We start from the raw sequence: 16,904 nt of genomic DNA, 5'->3' as shown, positions 1-16,904 counted from the left end.
ACTATATCACTGTAAGCATACTGTTATAAGGAAAATAAAGAAAACATGCAGAATAAAGCGAAAAAGTGGACAAAACTAACACCCTAACATGAATGAACACTTAAAATAGGCAAAGAAAAAGTACTGAAATATGAAAAATAGGAGTTTACCTTCTGGTTTTTAAGAATCGAAGAATACGGGAAGAAAAACACAAAGAAACTCAAGTTTCTTGCTTGCAAGCCTCCCTCAAGCTTAGGTTTTTTATTATGTTTGAGTTCCTCAAGCCTTAGAATGATTTTCAAGTGTCTGAAGTTGCTGTGAGGGTAAGAATTTCGGAGCTAAGGTAGGAGGAGGGGAGAAGAGGTGTTTTTCTCTTAAAATATCAAAAAAGTGGCTTAATTTCTTAACCCTTTGAAAGGAAGGGGGACAGGGTGCTTATATAGGCATTGAGAGGCGTGGGGGGCAAGTTAGGGCCCCATCGCTTTCGCTTTCGCCTCCTACTTGAATTGTACCAAGATTGAGTTTCCATATTTGGCTCTGCCACGTTTGGATGTGCACATGCAAAAACCTTGTGTGCACTCATAACTAATAGACGCACTCACATTGTTGCTTTGGTACACGTGCCATGCATGTATGCACAAGTACAGAGTCCCATGTCTTTGGTTTGTTTGTGGCCTAAGTAAGCCCGAATTACCTTCCAATCAATTTTTTTGATAAAACCAATCATTAATTCAGAAAAATATGTTTGATCAAAGGACAACCTAACCTCTCTCTCTTTCTCAGGGTTTAAAATTTTGGTTTTGGCTTAAAACGAGCCTGGGGTAAAATGGTCATTTTTGTAAAAAGTTAATTTTTGGCCAAAACAGGTTTATACAGAAACTCCAAACAACTTTAAACATTCTAATGATGAAGTAATTACCATTTCATCATCGGGAGGCTTACAAGCAGCTAAAGTCTTAGGGTCAATCAAAATGGGGTGTCTACATATGTGTAGGTCACTCAAGCTTATGAATAGAAATTGGACTTAATTTCATATTTCAAACGCGAGACCAAGCTCCAACTCAACTCTGAAGTCCTAAAAGAATCTAAATAATTTTAATCAAGCAAGAAAAGCCTAACCTATGAAGTTTGAAGAAACAAAAGTTAGATTTGATACAATCATGCTAGAAGAGTCACTCTGCACAGCATTCGGTATTTTTTGACCAACATTTTTACGAAAGTGGAAATATTTTCCATGGCCAACAAAAAAATAAAAAAAATAAAAAATTCGAGCGAAATTTGTTTTTGACTATTGAAAGGTGAAAAATGTTTTCGAGACTGAAGTTTTACCAATACCGTCACATTATCACCATCACCTCGACCTCAACCTCCATCCCCATCATTAAAACCACTAGCCCATGATGTCAAAGTCGTAATAGAACATTGAAAAATATTTTACAGAAAAACATTTTTTGAAAAAAAATTCCTGTAGAAAATGCTTTCATTGGAAAATATTTTCTGCCAAAACTAGCGGAGCTCAAGTCTCTATGCTTTATTCAAGTGGGAATCAGTTTTTCACCAAGTCTCACCCTCTGCACCTGCATATTCAGGCATTTGTGGTAGGTTTAATTTCTTCTTTTGTTAGGTTAAAAACATGTTGGTTTTAACATAGTTCTGATCGATTGAATTTCCAAAACATGTATTTTACTTTTCTGTAGAACCTCGATAGTCGGTCCCATTGTCTATGCCTAAAGAAACCCAGGTAGAAGGGAATCGCTAGATAACTTATTAGGTATGTACTTGTTAGATGCTTGCTTACCTTTCATCACTACTTTTAGTAGTCTGGACATAATAATTTTGCTGCTGCTGCATACAACAACAACAAACGAAGAAGAATAGAGAATTGACTCGTTGCTAAAAAAAAACTGACCAAGAATCCAAGGAAGAATTACAAGGTAATTATTTAATAAAAACGGAAACAGTTGACCTGTCTCGAATCAAATACATCATCAAACTATCCTAGGACTTACCTCTTCCCTCTCTCTCTCTCTCTCTCTCTCTCTCTCTTTGTGCAATCATACTGCAGAAGAAGTACGATAAGGCAGTGGCGTGTCGGAAAGTGCAGGTGTGAGATGTAAAGAAGCCTACTGGTCCTTATGGTGGGGAAGCCTCTGGAATTAATCCAGGTATCAGTAGGAGCATCAGATTCAAGAATTAAACCAATCAAGTGTTGCTATATGCGTATCTTTTTCCTTTCTACATGGCGGAGATTGTAGGCTGTGGAGTTTCTATTTCCACACACCACATTCTCTCACTTCACACGCAATTTTGGTTCAGAAATCAACTTCTAAACCATGTAATTTTGTTCGAAAATCAACATTCAAACGAAAAATAGTGTGTGAACTGAATACAAGTTGTGTGCAGAAATAGAAGCTCTGTAAGCGGGCCTTTGATGCAAAGTGATGTTAAATATTTGTCCCAAGTTTTGATCTTAATTATTCTTTGTATTATTATCAGAAGTGAGAGGGTAATTTATGTGAACTGGAGCCGAGCTAGGTCCAGATGTTGAAATGGACCGAGCTATGGGCCGAAGTAAATGGGCTACATAGCTTGGTCCTTGGTCCCGTTAGCTCGGTCAAAGATGGCTGCTATTAGCCTGGTCTGGGTACTCTGAACCGAGGTATAATTGGACGGAGGACCGAGCTAGGCGATGCCCATGATAGCACCGAGCTAAGTGAGCGCGGTTAAAACTGGTGTCGGCAAGGCAGTGTTAGCTCGGTTGTGCTATTACCAGACCGTGGTGAAACCATCTCAATTGGTTAAGCAGTGAGGAGGGTGTAGAAAGATAAGCATTATCTTTGTGATTCCTAGGAGGACTCTACTAAAGAGAGTCGAAGTCCTACTAGGATTGTGCCAGGCGAAATCTATAAAAGCTCATGACAGGACCCATGTACAGGTATCGCAATTTCTACTCTCAAAAACTCAGAGCTCGTTGCCTATTGTCCATTTGCTGACTTAGGCATCGGAGAGGTATCCAGCACACACCCACTAGCTAGCTCACATTTGTGTTTTCAGGAAATAAAGCGACGATGTTTGGAGGAGTGCAAACTCGATCAATAGGATTATACGAGAAGATTATTTTGTGCTCGTACAATTGGTGCCGTCTGTGGGAAGAACAAAGAATTAGACCTTTTGATCAAGTTTTCCTCATTAGTTGAAATAAATGGCGCATAATGAAGATTTGCCGCAATCTGCTATTGATGGGCAAACCTCGAAGGGGGGTGGGAGGCGCGAAGGTTTACCTTTTATCCCATCCATGGAAGAATTAGACCCCCAGCGACGGAACTCCCAAAGGGACACACGGTAGAGATGGGGCACCAGTCCTCGTCGCTCTCAAAGTCCTGAAAGGCAAATGCGGAGGTTGGATTCGTGAGGGAGCAAGACGAATTAATAAGGAGAATGGCAGCAGACATGGAGACTATGAAGCGCCAGATAAAGGGTAAAAGGGTGGCGACGGAAGAGGGGCGCAAAGGCAACACGCTCTCTTACCACTCAAAAGATCGTGACAGACAAGTCACACCATCACAAGCTGAAAGTAGAAGCCGCAGAACAGGCGACAGTCAATCAAGGACTTCAGGGACTCATTACTCTAGGTCTGAGAGAACGAGGACTGAAAGATCGCATACGGGAGGAAGCAGTTATCGGCCCTTGGACACGCACCAAACGACATTTAGGCACATGGAGTTGCCTAGGTCAGCAGACCTACGAACAGTGTTAGAGGAGAGGACCCGATGGAAGGAGGACACTAGGGCTTGCGACCCTCGTAAGGTTTCAGCCCTACAGCGATTGGCCCCTAGGACACATGGAAGTGTCGAGGTAGGGATGCCAATGTCACGCCTTGCGTACGAACTAGCAGATGAAATGTTAGTGAGGTTACAAAGCTCGCCGTTCGTTCCGAAAATTGAGAACGCACCACTACCCTCAGGCTTCCACCAGCCCAAATTCACCACTTATGAGGGGAAGTCAGGCCTCTACATGCACTTAAGCCACTTTCGCCAGGTTGTGGCAGTATACCGGCGAAACGAGGCTCTAATGTGTATCTTGTTTCCTTCCAACCTTGGTGACCTGGGTCTAACATGGTTCGAAAGGCCGCCAGAAGGCAGCATTGCCTCATGGGTGCAGTTGGCAAAGGCGTTTGTGACTAGATTCAGAACGAATACCAAGACACCAGTGGAGATTGACTAGCTACTCTCCATTGACATGGGCGAGAAGGAAACATTGAGGTCTTACAACAGTTGATACTGGGAGACTTTCAACTAGATTGGGGATTGCCCTACAAACCTCGCCATCGCACAATACAAACAGGGTTTACCAGTCGGTAACAAGTTGATGAATTCAATGATGATGATGTCACCCCTCACGATGGAGGCCCTAATGGAGAGAGTGCATCAACATATCTGGGTAGAAGAAGATAGCACCCGAGCTAAAGCAAAATCTAGCACAACCGCGATGCCGAACAAAAAGACTGCAGCAAAAGTCAACACGGTAGAACAGCCAAGCAAGAATGGGCGAGGCAGACGAGCCAACAGAGAGGACCCCCAAACAAGAAAGTTGAGACTCCGTACTGCCATTATCATAGTATTCAACAAACCTATCTACCGGATTCTTAGCGAGATACACGATGAACCCTTCCTTCGACGGCCAGCCAAGTTGGGAGAAGCATAAAGAGGTTACGATGAGAGGTACCGTTGCACATTCCATGATGAAAAGGGGCACCGAACTAAAAATTGCACACCATTGAGGCAACATCTGGAGGAGTTGGTGGCCGCTGGTTACCTGGACCAGTATATAGAAGGAGGAACACAGCCAGCCCCCCAGGACCACAACAGACCGAACGGGATGCCAGTTGATGGCCCACCTCAAGGCATAATCAACGTTATACATGGGATCGTCGAACCTGAGCTGGTATGTGAGCTTAGAGGGATGATCAAAAAGGCTGAGCACTTGAGGGAGGTACTAAGTGCACAACCCACCGTCAAGAGGGGAAAAACGGAGGCAACGAACATCATCTCCTTCTTTGACAGGGATCTAACAAGGCTACATTGTCCTCACAATAACGCACTACTGGTCACTTTGCGTATCAAGAATTTTGACATCAAACGGATTTTGATTGACCAAGCAAGCTCATGCGAGATAATGTATTACGAGACCTTCAAGCAGCTTTGGAGGACAAAGACTTGGTGCCTGCGACATCTCCCCTAGTCGATTTCAACTCGATGCCAGAATGGCCAGTGGGCAAGATAATTATGCTAGTCAAGGTAGGAACAATGACAAAACAAGTGGAGTTTTGGGTATTGAAGGTCCCTTCCACTTATAACATAATCTTGGGAAGAGCATGGTTGCACGCCATGCGTTCGGTAGCATCAACCTACCATCAGGCATTACGGTTCCCCAACGAAACTGGAGTGATTGAAGAAGTCCTAGGAGACCAAATCATATCGAAACAGTGCTTCGTCACGGTAAACGGCAACCGTGCTGCAAAAGGGTTTGTACAGATGGTGGAGAAGCTAGAAAGCAACAAACTGTTTGCAAATGTCGACAAAGCAGCCGAACAGAAGGCACTGGAAGACTTGGTTGAGGTAAGGATAGATGAAAAGAACCCAGAAAAGTTCTTTTTGCTCAGCTTGTCTTTGTCCAGCACTGAGAGAGTAGAGGTCATGAAATTCTTAACCTCTAACATCGAAGTGTTTGCCTGGACACCATACGACATGCCTGGCATTGACCCGAATTTCATCTGCCATCAACTTAATGTCCATCCAACTGCTAGACCAATTATTCAGCGAACTTGCCGATCGGCACTCCACCATGCAGAGATAGTGGCAGAAGAGCTTGGAAACTTGCTGGAGGCAGGAGCCATCAGAGAAGTACACTATCCCAGGTGGATCTCCAATAGTGTAGTAGTGCCAAAGAAGAACAACAAATGGCGTGTTTGTGTGGACTACAAAGCAGTTAATAGGGCATGCCCAAAAGACAATTTTTTCCTACCACGGATAGACCAACTGGTAGACCTGACAGCAGGGCATAACCGACTTAGCTTCCTTGATGCATATCAGGGTTACCATCAGATCGCTATGTACGAACCAGACCAGGATGTCACGTCATTTACAACACCCAAAGGACTAAACTGTTACAAGGTCATGCCCTTTGGCCTAAAAAACGCAGGGGCTACATTCCAACGGATGGTCACCAAAATGTTTGAACCATTGTTAGGCAGAACAATGGAGGCTTACATAGATGCCATGGTAGTCAAAAGCAGAGATGAGAAGGACCATCTCAGCGACCTGGATGAAATGTTTCAAATTTTGAAGTCCCACAAATTGCCTCTAAACGCATCTAAGTGCGTATTCGGCGTAGGGTTAGGCAAATTCCTGGGCTTTCTAGTGACCAACCGGAGTATAGAAGCTGATCCCTCTCAAATCAAAGCCATCCAAGATCTTGAAAGGCCCAACACAGTCAAAGAAGTACAGCATCTCAATGGCCTAGTAGCTGGGCTTAACTAGTTCATAAGTCAGTCGTCGGACAGGTGTCGACCATTCTTCCAGGCACTAAAGGCCAAATTTGAGCGGGATGATGAGTGTGACCGCGCCCTAGAAAGCTTGAAAGACTACATGACCTCTCCTCTATTGTTACTAACCCCGATACCAGGAGAAGAGCTCTTTTTGTACTTAGCAGTTTCACAGCATGCAGCCAGCGCAGTGTTAGTCAGAGCAGAGGGAATACAACACCTGTCTTATCTTTTATATTAGCAAGACCTTGTTGGGTGCTGAAACAAGGTACCTACCATTGGAAAAGCTGGCCTTAGCTTTGATGATGGCTTCAAAAAAGTTGTCACACTATTTCCATGCCCACATCGTGATTGTCCTAACGGCTTTCCCCTTAAAAGCCTTATTTGAGAGGGCGGATTTCTCTAAACGAATCTTGAAATGGGCAGTGGAGTTGGGCCAGTTCGATATCAAGTTCCAACCGAGAACCGCAATGAAGGCCCAAGCTTTGGCAGACTTTGTGGCCGAGTTCACGCCAAGAAGTCATCGTGTTTATCTGATCGACCTGACCGGGGCCACCGAAAGAAAGGGGGAAAGTGCCATAAGAATTGTGCAGCCCCCAAAGTAGGATGTCCAACTACATAACAAGCCACCTAGGCTTGAGAAAAGGGAAGAAGGAACAGACCACAACACTGCCAACAAGGACCCACCAGAAAGTAAAGACTTGAGACAGTCAGACAGTGAAGATCAAAGCCCAATGGCAGACATCAACCTGGAAGAAGACATCAACAACACCCTTGATCCCAAGACATCATCTGATCCCTACACTTGCTGGAAGCTATTCGTCAGAGAGATGTGGAAACTCTTCGTGGATGAAGCATCCAACAGGCACGGTGTAGGACTTGGCATAGTCCTCATCTCACCGGATGGCCTAACAATTGAACAGGCAGTCAACATTGGCTTCCCAGCATCCAACAACGAGGCAGAGTATGAAGCATTACTAGTAGGTTTAAAATCGACACTTCACATGAAGGCCACTGAGATGATGGTGTGCAGTGACTCCCAGCTGGTAGTCAACCAGATTTTAGGCGACTACGAGGCAAAATATAATAGGATGGCTAAATACCAAGAGTTGGTCAGAAAGGAGATCATGAATTTCGACGTAGTCTGGATGGAGCAAATCGGCCGAGAGGAAAATAGTAGAGCATACGAGCTGGCCGGTTTTGCATCAATGGCAGATACATCTATCCCATACCCATTGCTGATCGACTTCCTACCCAGACCAAGTATTGAAGAACCCAAAGCAGCCGAGGCATGTTGTGCCGAACTAGGCCCCTCTTGGATGGACCCCATCATAGTATTTTTGAAAGATGGCATCTTGCCTGAAGAAAAGAAAGAAGCCAACAAAATTAGAGCAAAATCACGGCGATTTTGGCTCTCTCCATCACTAGCACTGTACAAAAAATCCTTCACAGGACCCTACCTGAAATGTGTCCATCCCAGTAAGGTCGAGGCATTTTTGTTCAAAATACACAAAAGCGTCTGCGGAAGCCACCAAGGGGGAAGATCATTGGCCTACAGAGCAATTTCACAAGAATATTGGTGGTCGTACATGCAAGCAGATTCAGAAAAATATGTCAAGAAGTGCGAGAAATGTCAGAAGTTTGCACACTAAATACATCAACCAGCTAGAGAGCTTCTACCATTGACTAGCTTGTGGCCCTTTGTAATGTGGGGCCTGGACATAGTGGGACCACTTCCAACTGCACCCGGCAACAGAAAGTTCTATCTCGCAGCAACAAACTACTTCACAAAGTGGGTGGAGGCAGAAGCACTCGCATCAATAAAAGAGAAAGACGTTAAGAAGTTCGTTTAGCAGAACATCATAACTCGATTCGGCATACCCAAGGCTCTAATATCCAACAATGGCACTCAGTTCAATGGCAAAATCTTCAGGGGCTTTTGTGAAGAATACAAGATAGAATTTTATAACTCTACACCAGCATACCCTCAAGCGAATGGCCAGGCTGAAGCTTCCAACAAAATCGTCTTAGACGGTTTAAAGAAGAGGTTAGAGAGAGCAAAAGGCAAATAGGCTGAGGAGTTTCCTCATGTTTTATGGGCTTATCGTACCGCACCTCAGCGATCAACTGGAGAAACACTTTTTTCCTTAGCCTATGGCATGGAGGCAGTAATCCCGCTGGAAATAAGTCACCCCACTATTAGAAGTGAAAATTTTAACCCAAACCTGAATGGTGAAGCCATAACCTTGGAACTCGACCTCGCGGAAGAAAGAAGGGAAAGAGCACTAATTCACATTGCCTCATACTAACAAGAGTTATCCAGAAAATATAACAAAACAATGCACCCGAGGCAATTCAAGATTGGAGACTGGGTACTACGCAAAGTAATGGGTAACACTTTGGTACCTGGAGATGGCAAGTTAGCACCTAACTGGGAAAGACCATACAAAGTGATTAGTTTTGCAGGAAAATGGGTATATCACTTGGAAGATATAGACAGCAAAGCTATGCCCAGGCCATGGAACACGGCTAATCTCAAACTATTTTATTTCTAGCTTCTCCTTAAAATGCTTGTAATTTTTCTTTTTTTCAAATAAAGCAAGAAGTTTTTTGTAGCACATTTTTTTCTACTGTAAAAACTGTTCATAGTCATTGCCAACAGGGGGCAATAAAAAAGGTTGGCAGGTTTGACCAACACTAGCTCTCTTCAGCCGAGACAAGGATCTAGGCTGAAGAAGGTTGGCAGGTATGATCAACATTTAGCTCTCTTCAGCTGAGATAAGGATCTAGGCTGAAGAAGGTTGGCAGGATTGACCAACACTTTTTCTTTTTCAGCTGAGATAAGGATCTAGGTTGAAGAAGGTTGGGAGGTTTGACCCATATTTAGCTCTCTTTAGCCGAGATAAGGATCTAGGCTGAGGAAGGTTGGCAGGTTTGACAAACAGTTTTTATTCTTCAGCTAAGAAGGATATAGGCTGAAGAAGGTTGGCAGGATTGATCAACACTTTTTCTTCTTCAGCCGAGATAAGGATCTAGGCTGAAGAAGGTTGGCAGGATTGACCAACACTTAGTTCTCTTCTTCAGCCGAGATAAGGATCTAGGCTAAAGAAGGTTGGTGGGATTAACCAACATTTAGTTCTCTTCTTTAGTCGAGATAAGGATCTAAGCTGAAAAAAGTTGGCAGGTATGACCAACATTTTTTCGGGCTCTTAGCCGAGAAGATGACTATCTCGGCCAAAGAAGGTTGGCAGGATTAGGTAAGGCCTAGCTAAATTAGTCTGGCTTGGCATGGTGCAAAAACATTAAAACACAGCAACCGAGCAAAACAAATGTAAAGAGGAAGCTTCTTTCATTTCATTATTACGCAAATACAAGAGAAGGGGCTTGCAGCCCGGTTACATTTCTTGAAAAGGAAAAAAGAAATCAAGCAAACAAATCGTCTAGGTCAGCGTCTAAATCGACCCGGACCTCGCCCAATGGTAGGTCAGCTACAGCATCAGCCCCTTAATTAGGCTCGGTCACAGGCGCTTCGTCAACTACCCCGTGCAAGGCTTGGCTGGAGTCCACTGTAGTAGGAAAGATAGAATGGTGGCTGAGCTGAGTGTTGTAAGCATTATGTGGAGCAGGGACCTCATCCTCCTCCCCCTCCTGAAGGAGCTTTTGTTGAACCGCGTCAGCATAGTCCGCCATATATCCCGGTATGAAGTGGGGAGGGAGATTCAGGAAAACCTCAGAGTCATGTCCATAACTGAGCTTTTCAGTAGCAGCCTTCCAACCGCACTTAAAGAAAATATCCTTTGCAGCTTCGTACTATTGGACATAAGTCTCCTCTCTTTCCTTGAAGCCTCGGTCCTCTGCGTCCTGCAGATTCTTCTTTACCTCCTCCAGCTCAGCATTCTTCTTCCTATCCAGCTTCGCCAACTCCCGCAGGTAGCGGTCTTTCTTCTCAGCCAATGCTTTCTGTTTGTCAACCTCTGCCGTGCTGACCAGTTCGGCTAGCCTTGCGTTTTCGATTTTTAGCTCGGCCAGCTTGGCCTTAGCCTCTTTTAGCTCGGTTGCCTTGGCATCTGCGTCAGCAACGGCTGACCGCACCGTCTTTCGCAACTCAAGTACTCATTTATGAGCCACTTGGCTCTTCTATAGGGCCTACGCAACATTCAGAACAGTTATAGAAAAACCAAAGAATTAGGACCATCTCTGTATCAGTTGTTGAATTATAGGGATTTTGGGACTTACCAATATCATCAACTTAGATGCCGAACGAATGGCCTTCAGCTCGGTCAGGCCCTCATGCCGCTCCATGTCAGCAGGCAGGCAGGCAGACGCTCTTCACCAAATTGAAGGCCAAAAGATGATCCTTCTCGGCACTAACAGAGTTAGAGGTCGTTATTGCACGACCCCTAAAGGTGACAGATGGTGCCCACACCAACAGTGTGGGAGGATTTGAAGGGCTAGGTCTGTCGCGACCTTGGGAGTGAGTTGTTTCTTGAAGCTCGGTTTCAGATGGCCCGGTGTCATCCTTATCCCTCAGGCGTTGTGTACGTGGCTGCTTGTTTGGCTGAGATGACGAAGCTCGAGTTGTGGGGAGGGCCACCACAGACTCGTGTGTCTGACCGGCCTATGGTGCCTCGGTTTTAACCTCGGCAGTTGGAGTGTGGTTTGTTCGGTGATTAGGACGCGAACAGCACGACGCTTGGCCATTTCTTGTTCTTCAGTGAGGGGAATAAGGTTGATTTGGGGCAAGTTTGGGTCCAGTTCAGGTGATGGTTCGACGAGAAAATCAATCACCCTGGTCTTCCTCCTTTCGCTATACCGGTAGGTCAATTCGAAGTTAAGCAGCTCGGCCCAACCACAATGACGGTATTGGAGCGCGGCACGAAGGGCATCTTGGTTAGCGTATGGGTTATGTGATTTAAGCTGGTTTAAGTCTGCACAAAAGAAAGGCAAAACGCTTGTGTTAGCCCAGTGTAAAATTATAGCCTGGAACAGCAAAGAAAAAACAAAAAATTAAACCAAGGTATTCTTACCAGCAGTCCCTTTATTCCAGTTTATATTATAGCCCGGTATCTGGGCTTTCTGATCTTCAAAATTGCCCGAAACCTAGAAAAAATCATCGTTGTTTAAGTCTTTATCTGGTGTATTTTTTATGATTTTCTCTCAACCTCTTCTTACCCTTAAATAGTACACCCAACCGTCGTCATTTTGGCCGAGCGAATATTGGTGAAAAAGCTCGGCCAATCCGAGGTTGAGGCCGAGCTGGCGGTTTAGCTCGGCGATACCATTTATTATTCTATAGGTGTTGGTGCTGAGTTGGGTTGGGCATAATCTTGTCTGGCTGAGGAACTCGCATATGAGTGGCTGTATAGGGAATCGGAGACCGGCCTCTACAATTGATATTACGGTGAACGAAACGAAGCCCGGTTTTTCCCAGGCGTTGTATCTAGTTCGGCTAAAGAGAGGTGACGTCATCAGGGATATTGTAGTCCTTACAAAATTCGGCAATGGCCCCAGGCGAGTTTACCAGGAACCGGTATTTTTCCATTAAACCTAAATTTTGTATAAAAGTTAGCACGGTAGCCTAGCTCGGCATTGAGGTGACGTTGGATGGCTCGGTTGAGCAATGGCGTTGAGGGGACCAAAGTGCAAAGGTGTGTCTGGCCAACCTAGTCAAGTCTACAAAGTGGAGATAAAAATTGTTATGCCCAGATCACTGGACCGGGCTAAGCAAAAGGGTAGAATAAACATAACCCTAGATCGGCTAAATGGGTTGCAACCCGTTCTTAGTTCGGTCGTAACACAAGTTTTAGCTCGGTTATTGAGCACGAAGGTTCTTAGTTCGGTTGTAACACAAGGTGGGCTTAAGGTTTTAGCTCGGTTATTGAGCGAGGGTTCCTAGTTCGGTCGTGTGCAAACCTATCACAAACAGGTTCCTAACTCGGTCATGGTATTATTTTGGATCAAAGGCTCGCATTCCAGATTGATTGAAAATCTAGCTAAATTTGATTTGTGGTCTGAGCATGTGGTTTTTAGGGATTTGGTGGTCATTACCCATTTACGTGTAACTAAAGGAATGCGTTTTGAAATATATATATATATATATATATTTCTATACTATATATATTCACAGAATAAACAAAAAGAAAGGGGTTGAGCAACTTACAGATTTAAAACAAGAGAACGAAGACCAAAACAGCAAGGATACCAGCTAGAACACGAGCTTTGCAGGTGCTATGGTCTTGAATATGGAGACTCAGGGGGCAAGGGAGAGAAGATGAACAGTAGGAGTGTTTGATTCAAAAGATGGGTTTTTGTATAAGAACGAGAGTGGGCAGGACTGTTCAAATTTTCGTGGTACAAAGACGGCTGTGGCAAGTGTACTAAGACTAGTGGGAGCAAGCCATGTGTCTAGAGGAATAAATAATGATTCAGACGTGCTTGAGAGGTGGAACGACGTGCAGAGCAACTGACAAGACGTTCCTGGACTGGGCAAATCGGTAGCCCGGCAATATTTTAGCTCGGTCAAAGATGGCTGCTATTAGCCTGGTCTGGGTACTCTGAACCGAGGTATAATTGGACGGAGGACCGAGCTAGGCAATGCCCATGATAGCACCGAGTTGAGTGAGCGCGGTTAAAACTGGTGTCGGCAAGGCAATGTTAGCTCGGTTGTGCTGCTACCAGACCGAGGTGAAACCATCTCACTTGGTTAAGCAGTGAGGAAGGTGTAGAAAGATAAACATTATCTTTGTGATTCCTAGGAGGACTCTACTAAAGGGAGTCGAAGTCCTACTAGGATTGTGCCAAGTAGAATCTATAAAAGCTCATGACAAGACCCATGTACAAGTATCACAATTTCTACTCTCAAAAACACAAAGCTCTTTGTCTATTATCCATTTGCTAACTTAGGCATCGGAGAGGTATCCGGCACACACCTGCCGGCTAGCTCACGTTTGTTTTTTCAGGAAGTAAAGCGACGACGTTTGGAGGAGTACAAACTCGATCAACAGGATTATACAATAAGATTATTTCGTGCGCGTACAAGAAGGATCCATCCTTCCTTACCCTTTCCTATGCACTTTCAAAAAATTAGTTTCATCATACGTTTTTTTTTTTCAATGAGAGTGTGTTTGGTTGGAAACTGATACAGAACATATACTATGGTTTGGTTTTATGATTTGATGTAAAAAGAGGATTTGTTTGAATGTTTAAAGGATTTTATAAAATCTTGTAAAATTTCACATTAAAAATAAATGAAGAAAAGATCAAAAAATTGCTATATAAATGTTTTTTTTTTAATCACAAAAGTGTATTATATTAAGGGGAAGTACCAATAAATCTCATTTTAATATCTTAGTAACTAATAAGTCCTCCAAAAAATCTAATGAACTCAATAGTCCTATTTGTGTGGAAATGACAGTATAACCCTACAGTTTACACTTGTGGATACTATTTTATACCCATAAATGATCGAAATCTCCACAGTTTGAAATTACACATTTGCCCAAAGGGTTTTTATACTCCTTTTGAAATGTTTGAAGGATTTACATTTCAAGCTATTCCAAATCAAAACCCCACAGTTTGAAATTACACATTTGTCCAAAGCTTAGTAAAGGGTTTTTGTACTCCTTTTAAAATGTTTGAAGAATCTCACATTTCAAATCAAACTCCACAATTTAAAATTACAAATTTGCTCAAAACTTACTAAGGAGTTTTTGTACTCCTTTTGAAATGTTTGAAGGATCTTACATTTCAAGTCATTCCAAATCAAAATCCCACAGTTTGAAATTATACATTTATTCAAGGCTTACTAAGGGGTGTTTCAAGAATCCAACATTTCCAGTCATTTTTATACTCTTTTTAGAATATTTAAAGAATCTCACATTTCAAGGCATTTCAAATTAAAAAGATTCTCATATCAAAATTCGCCCCAAATTTGATTCTCATATATTGTGTATATTACTTTTCTAGCACAAAAGAAGAAGAAAAAAAAAAAAAGACAAAAAAAAAAAAAAAAGGAAAAAGAAAGAAAAGGAAACGTAATGGAAATAATGGTATAACCATAAGCCCAATTTTCAAAGAATATATTAAATTTATCTTTTCAAAATCAATGGGACTAATTAGTCCATAAGAAAATCATTGAGACTAAATATAAGAAAATCATTGAGACTAAATAGATCACCATTTCTCAATATGAGATTTATAGATAAATTTTCCTTAGTCACTTATCATATAATGCTCAAAGAATTAAAATATAAAAATATTTAAATATAATATTTGGTCGATTTGATTTGCATCGGTATAAAAATATTCAAAACCGAAACAAACTGTATATTATGAAAACAGATTGAAAACTGAAATTTGTATTGGTTTCGATTGGTCAATTTAGTTCTACTGGTTTTTCTTACATCCTAGCTACACGTATGTTTACCATCTTAAAGCATTTCTAGCGGCACGCCAAAGCTATTTTTTAGCAAGACTTCTCAAATTTGCACTCTTATCTGTTATAGCAATCCTATCTGTACTAAATTGAATGTCAAAATTGTAATACTAAAGTTGTACAATTGTAATACTAAATTTGCACTCTTATCTGTTATAGCAATCCTATCTGTACTTTAGTATTACTATTTTTTAGTATTACAATTTGTAATACTAAATTTGCACTCTTACCTTTTCCAGTGGTTTTGCCATCCCCTGTACTAAATTATAGCAATCCTAATTCTTGGGCCAAATTTAACACAAGGTTTAACATCGCCAAATCTGTCACATCATCCAACTCAACTGCATTTTTTCTTTCCTATCCCTTTTTCCTAGAAACATCACCCACCTTAAACAACCACAAACACAAAAACATATAGCAGAAACACAAACCCAAATTTTGCGATAGAAAAAAAAAAAACAAAACAAAACCTACAGATACTTCCATGCTGTCTATAAACAACAAACACAAAAATAAACCCACAAAAATAAAAGACAAACTAATTGCTTCTTATGGAAAAACCATATTCACAGCAATCTTTCAGAAATATATATATATATATATATATGAAACGCCATTTATTTTAATCAATGCTGATTTTCTTCTACTGTTCCTCCTAACATTAACGACAAAAAACAAAAGAAATAGCTTCTTTGCAATCCACTACCATGCTGTTTTCCCTAGATCCACTTTGTGGGCTCATCTCCATAATCTAAACTATTCATTTTGTAGGGTTCATCAAATAAACCATCCATACCAAAAATCAAGTTAATCAGAGATCGATAGTTACACGATCATATCACATTTTTCAAAGCATTTTCCTTTGAAACAATGAATGGCATGTATCATTTTCCGAATTGACCATTCATTTTTTTTTTTTTCCAGGAAAAAACGGGGTAAATTTGCAAAGATTTAACAAACATCATATTATCATGTCATCTATGAACTTTACACTTAAAACATTCAATTATAAGAATCGTACAACTGTCCAACTTCTGCTCTGGACTGAGCTCGTCTCACATACACCTCAGCCAGAGAGAGGAAGAAAAATATATTTAAATACATGAAAGAATAATTCTTCAATATATTTAAAGAATAATTCAATATATTTAAATGCAAAGGCAATGCATATATGAGAATTAATTACAAGGATGAACAGCCCCAAAAGGACTTGAAGGGCCCTGTACCTTATGCACCACTTGAACTGCATTGAACTGATCATAATCCCGCTATATATGAAGTAAAGCCAAACCTTTTTGTTTTCCTCATGGATGGTATTTTCTGTAAATCAGCATCGTTTAACCTCTAGGCTTGAGAGCTGCAACCAATCTGATTCATCAAGCTTCCGTACAAGGTTAATAGTTCCAGAGATCTTTCAGCTCACCTCTAACCAGACCCAAGACGACAGAAACCCCTGAGGTACAAAATTGAATGTAAAAAAGTTGAGAAATGTAATCCAAGTATCCAACAAAATTCCCATTAAGTATCCATAAAGATTATATATATGCAGTCTCAGCTTTAAGTGACAATGGCACAATTATTACCTAATGTACATGGAACAAGGTATAGGAGAGCAGGTTGACCATGTCCATTCATTAGATACAAGCCTAGGTAAGTGAAAAAGACGCCTGCAGTAAGAAATTCCTTCATTAGTCTCAGACAATATATATAATTCCATGCAATATGCACAATTTCCAAAAGGAAAATGGTATACAAACATAATTTTCATACATAATTCTCATCTAGAATGATGTGGAAGTGGCATTTTTTAAATTTTAAGTCCAGCTGATGGGTCTCTTTTTTTGGAATGATAGAATCATAATTAGCCACATCATTCTGTTCATTCTGTTTGTATATGAATACTTCAATGTCAAGCCAGGTCCTTCTATGAGTTGAATTATGCTTGGT

The 16,904-nt window shown here is 41.8% G+C and overlaps 1 protein-coding gene and 1 long non-coding RNA gene across 17 annotated transcripts in view; both read right to left on the bottom strand.

Moving 5' to 3' along the window:
* The window catches only part of LOC114305801 (signal peptide peptidase-like 3), a 101,042-nt gene that overhangs the window by 43,315 nt on the left and 40,823 nt on the right, over positions 1 to 16,904 (bottom strand). For 3 of the 16 annotated variants that reach the window (XM_082878073.1, XM_028250926.2, XM_028250927.2), the window contains 2 exons: positions 16,541 to 16,624; positions 15,898 to 16,410 (listed from right to left, as the gene is read on the bottom strand). The exons of 10 other annotated variants lie outside the window; for them this stretch is intronic. In XM_082878073.1, the coding sequence (XP_082734199.1) occupies positions 16,352 to 16,410; positions 16,541 to 16,624 (143 nt within the window). In that variant the 3' untranslated portion in view covers positions 15,898 to 16,351. Of the gene's footprint in view, positions 1 to 15,897; positions 16,411 to 16,540; positions 16,625 to 16,904 lie in introns of those variants that run through there. 3 more of the 16 variants (XR_014335439.1, XR_014335436.1, XR_014335437.1) reach the window with 2 other exon arrangements.
* Positions 9,101 to 12,603, bottom strand: LOC145794677 (uncharacterized). Its single transcript, XR_014334607.1, has 2 exons — positions 10,760 to 12,603; positions 9,101 to 10,669 (listed from the first exon to the last, which is right to left on the bottom strand). It is a non-coding gene; the product is annotated as an uncharacterized LOC145794677 (long non-coding RNA).

This window comes from Camellia sinensis, chromosome 7 (assembly GCF_055761805.1).
Source record: "Camellia sinensis isolate YWXY chromosome 7, ASM5576180v1, whole genome shotgun sequence".
NCBI lineage: Eukaryota > Viridiplantae > Streptophyta > Magnoliopsida > Ericales > Theaceae > Camellia > Camellia sinensis.
Note: the sequence above shows the minus strand (reverse complement) of the source record. Positions and strands in the feature narration are given on the sequence as shown.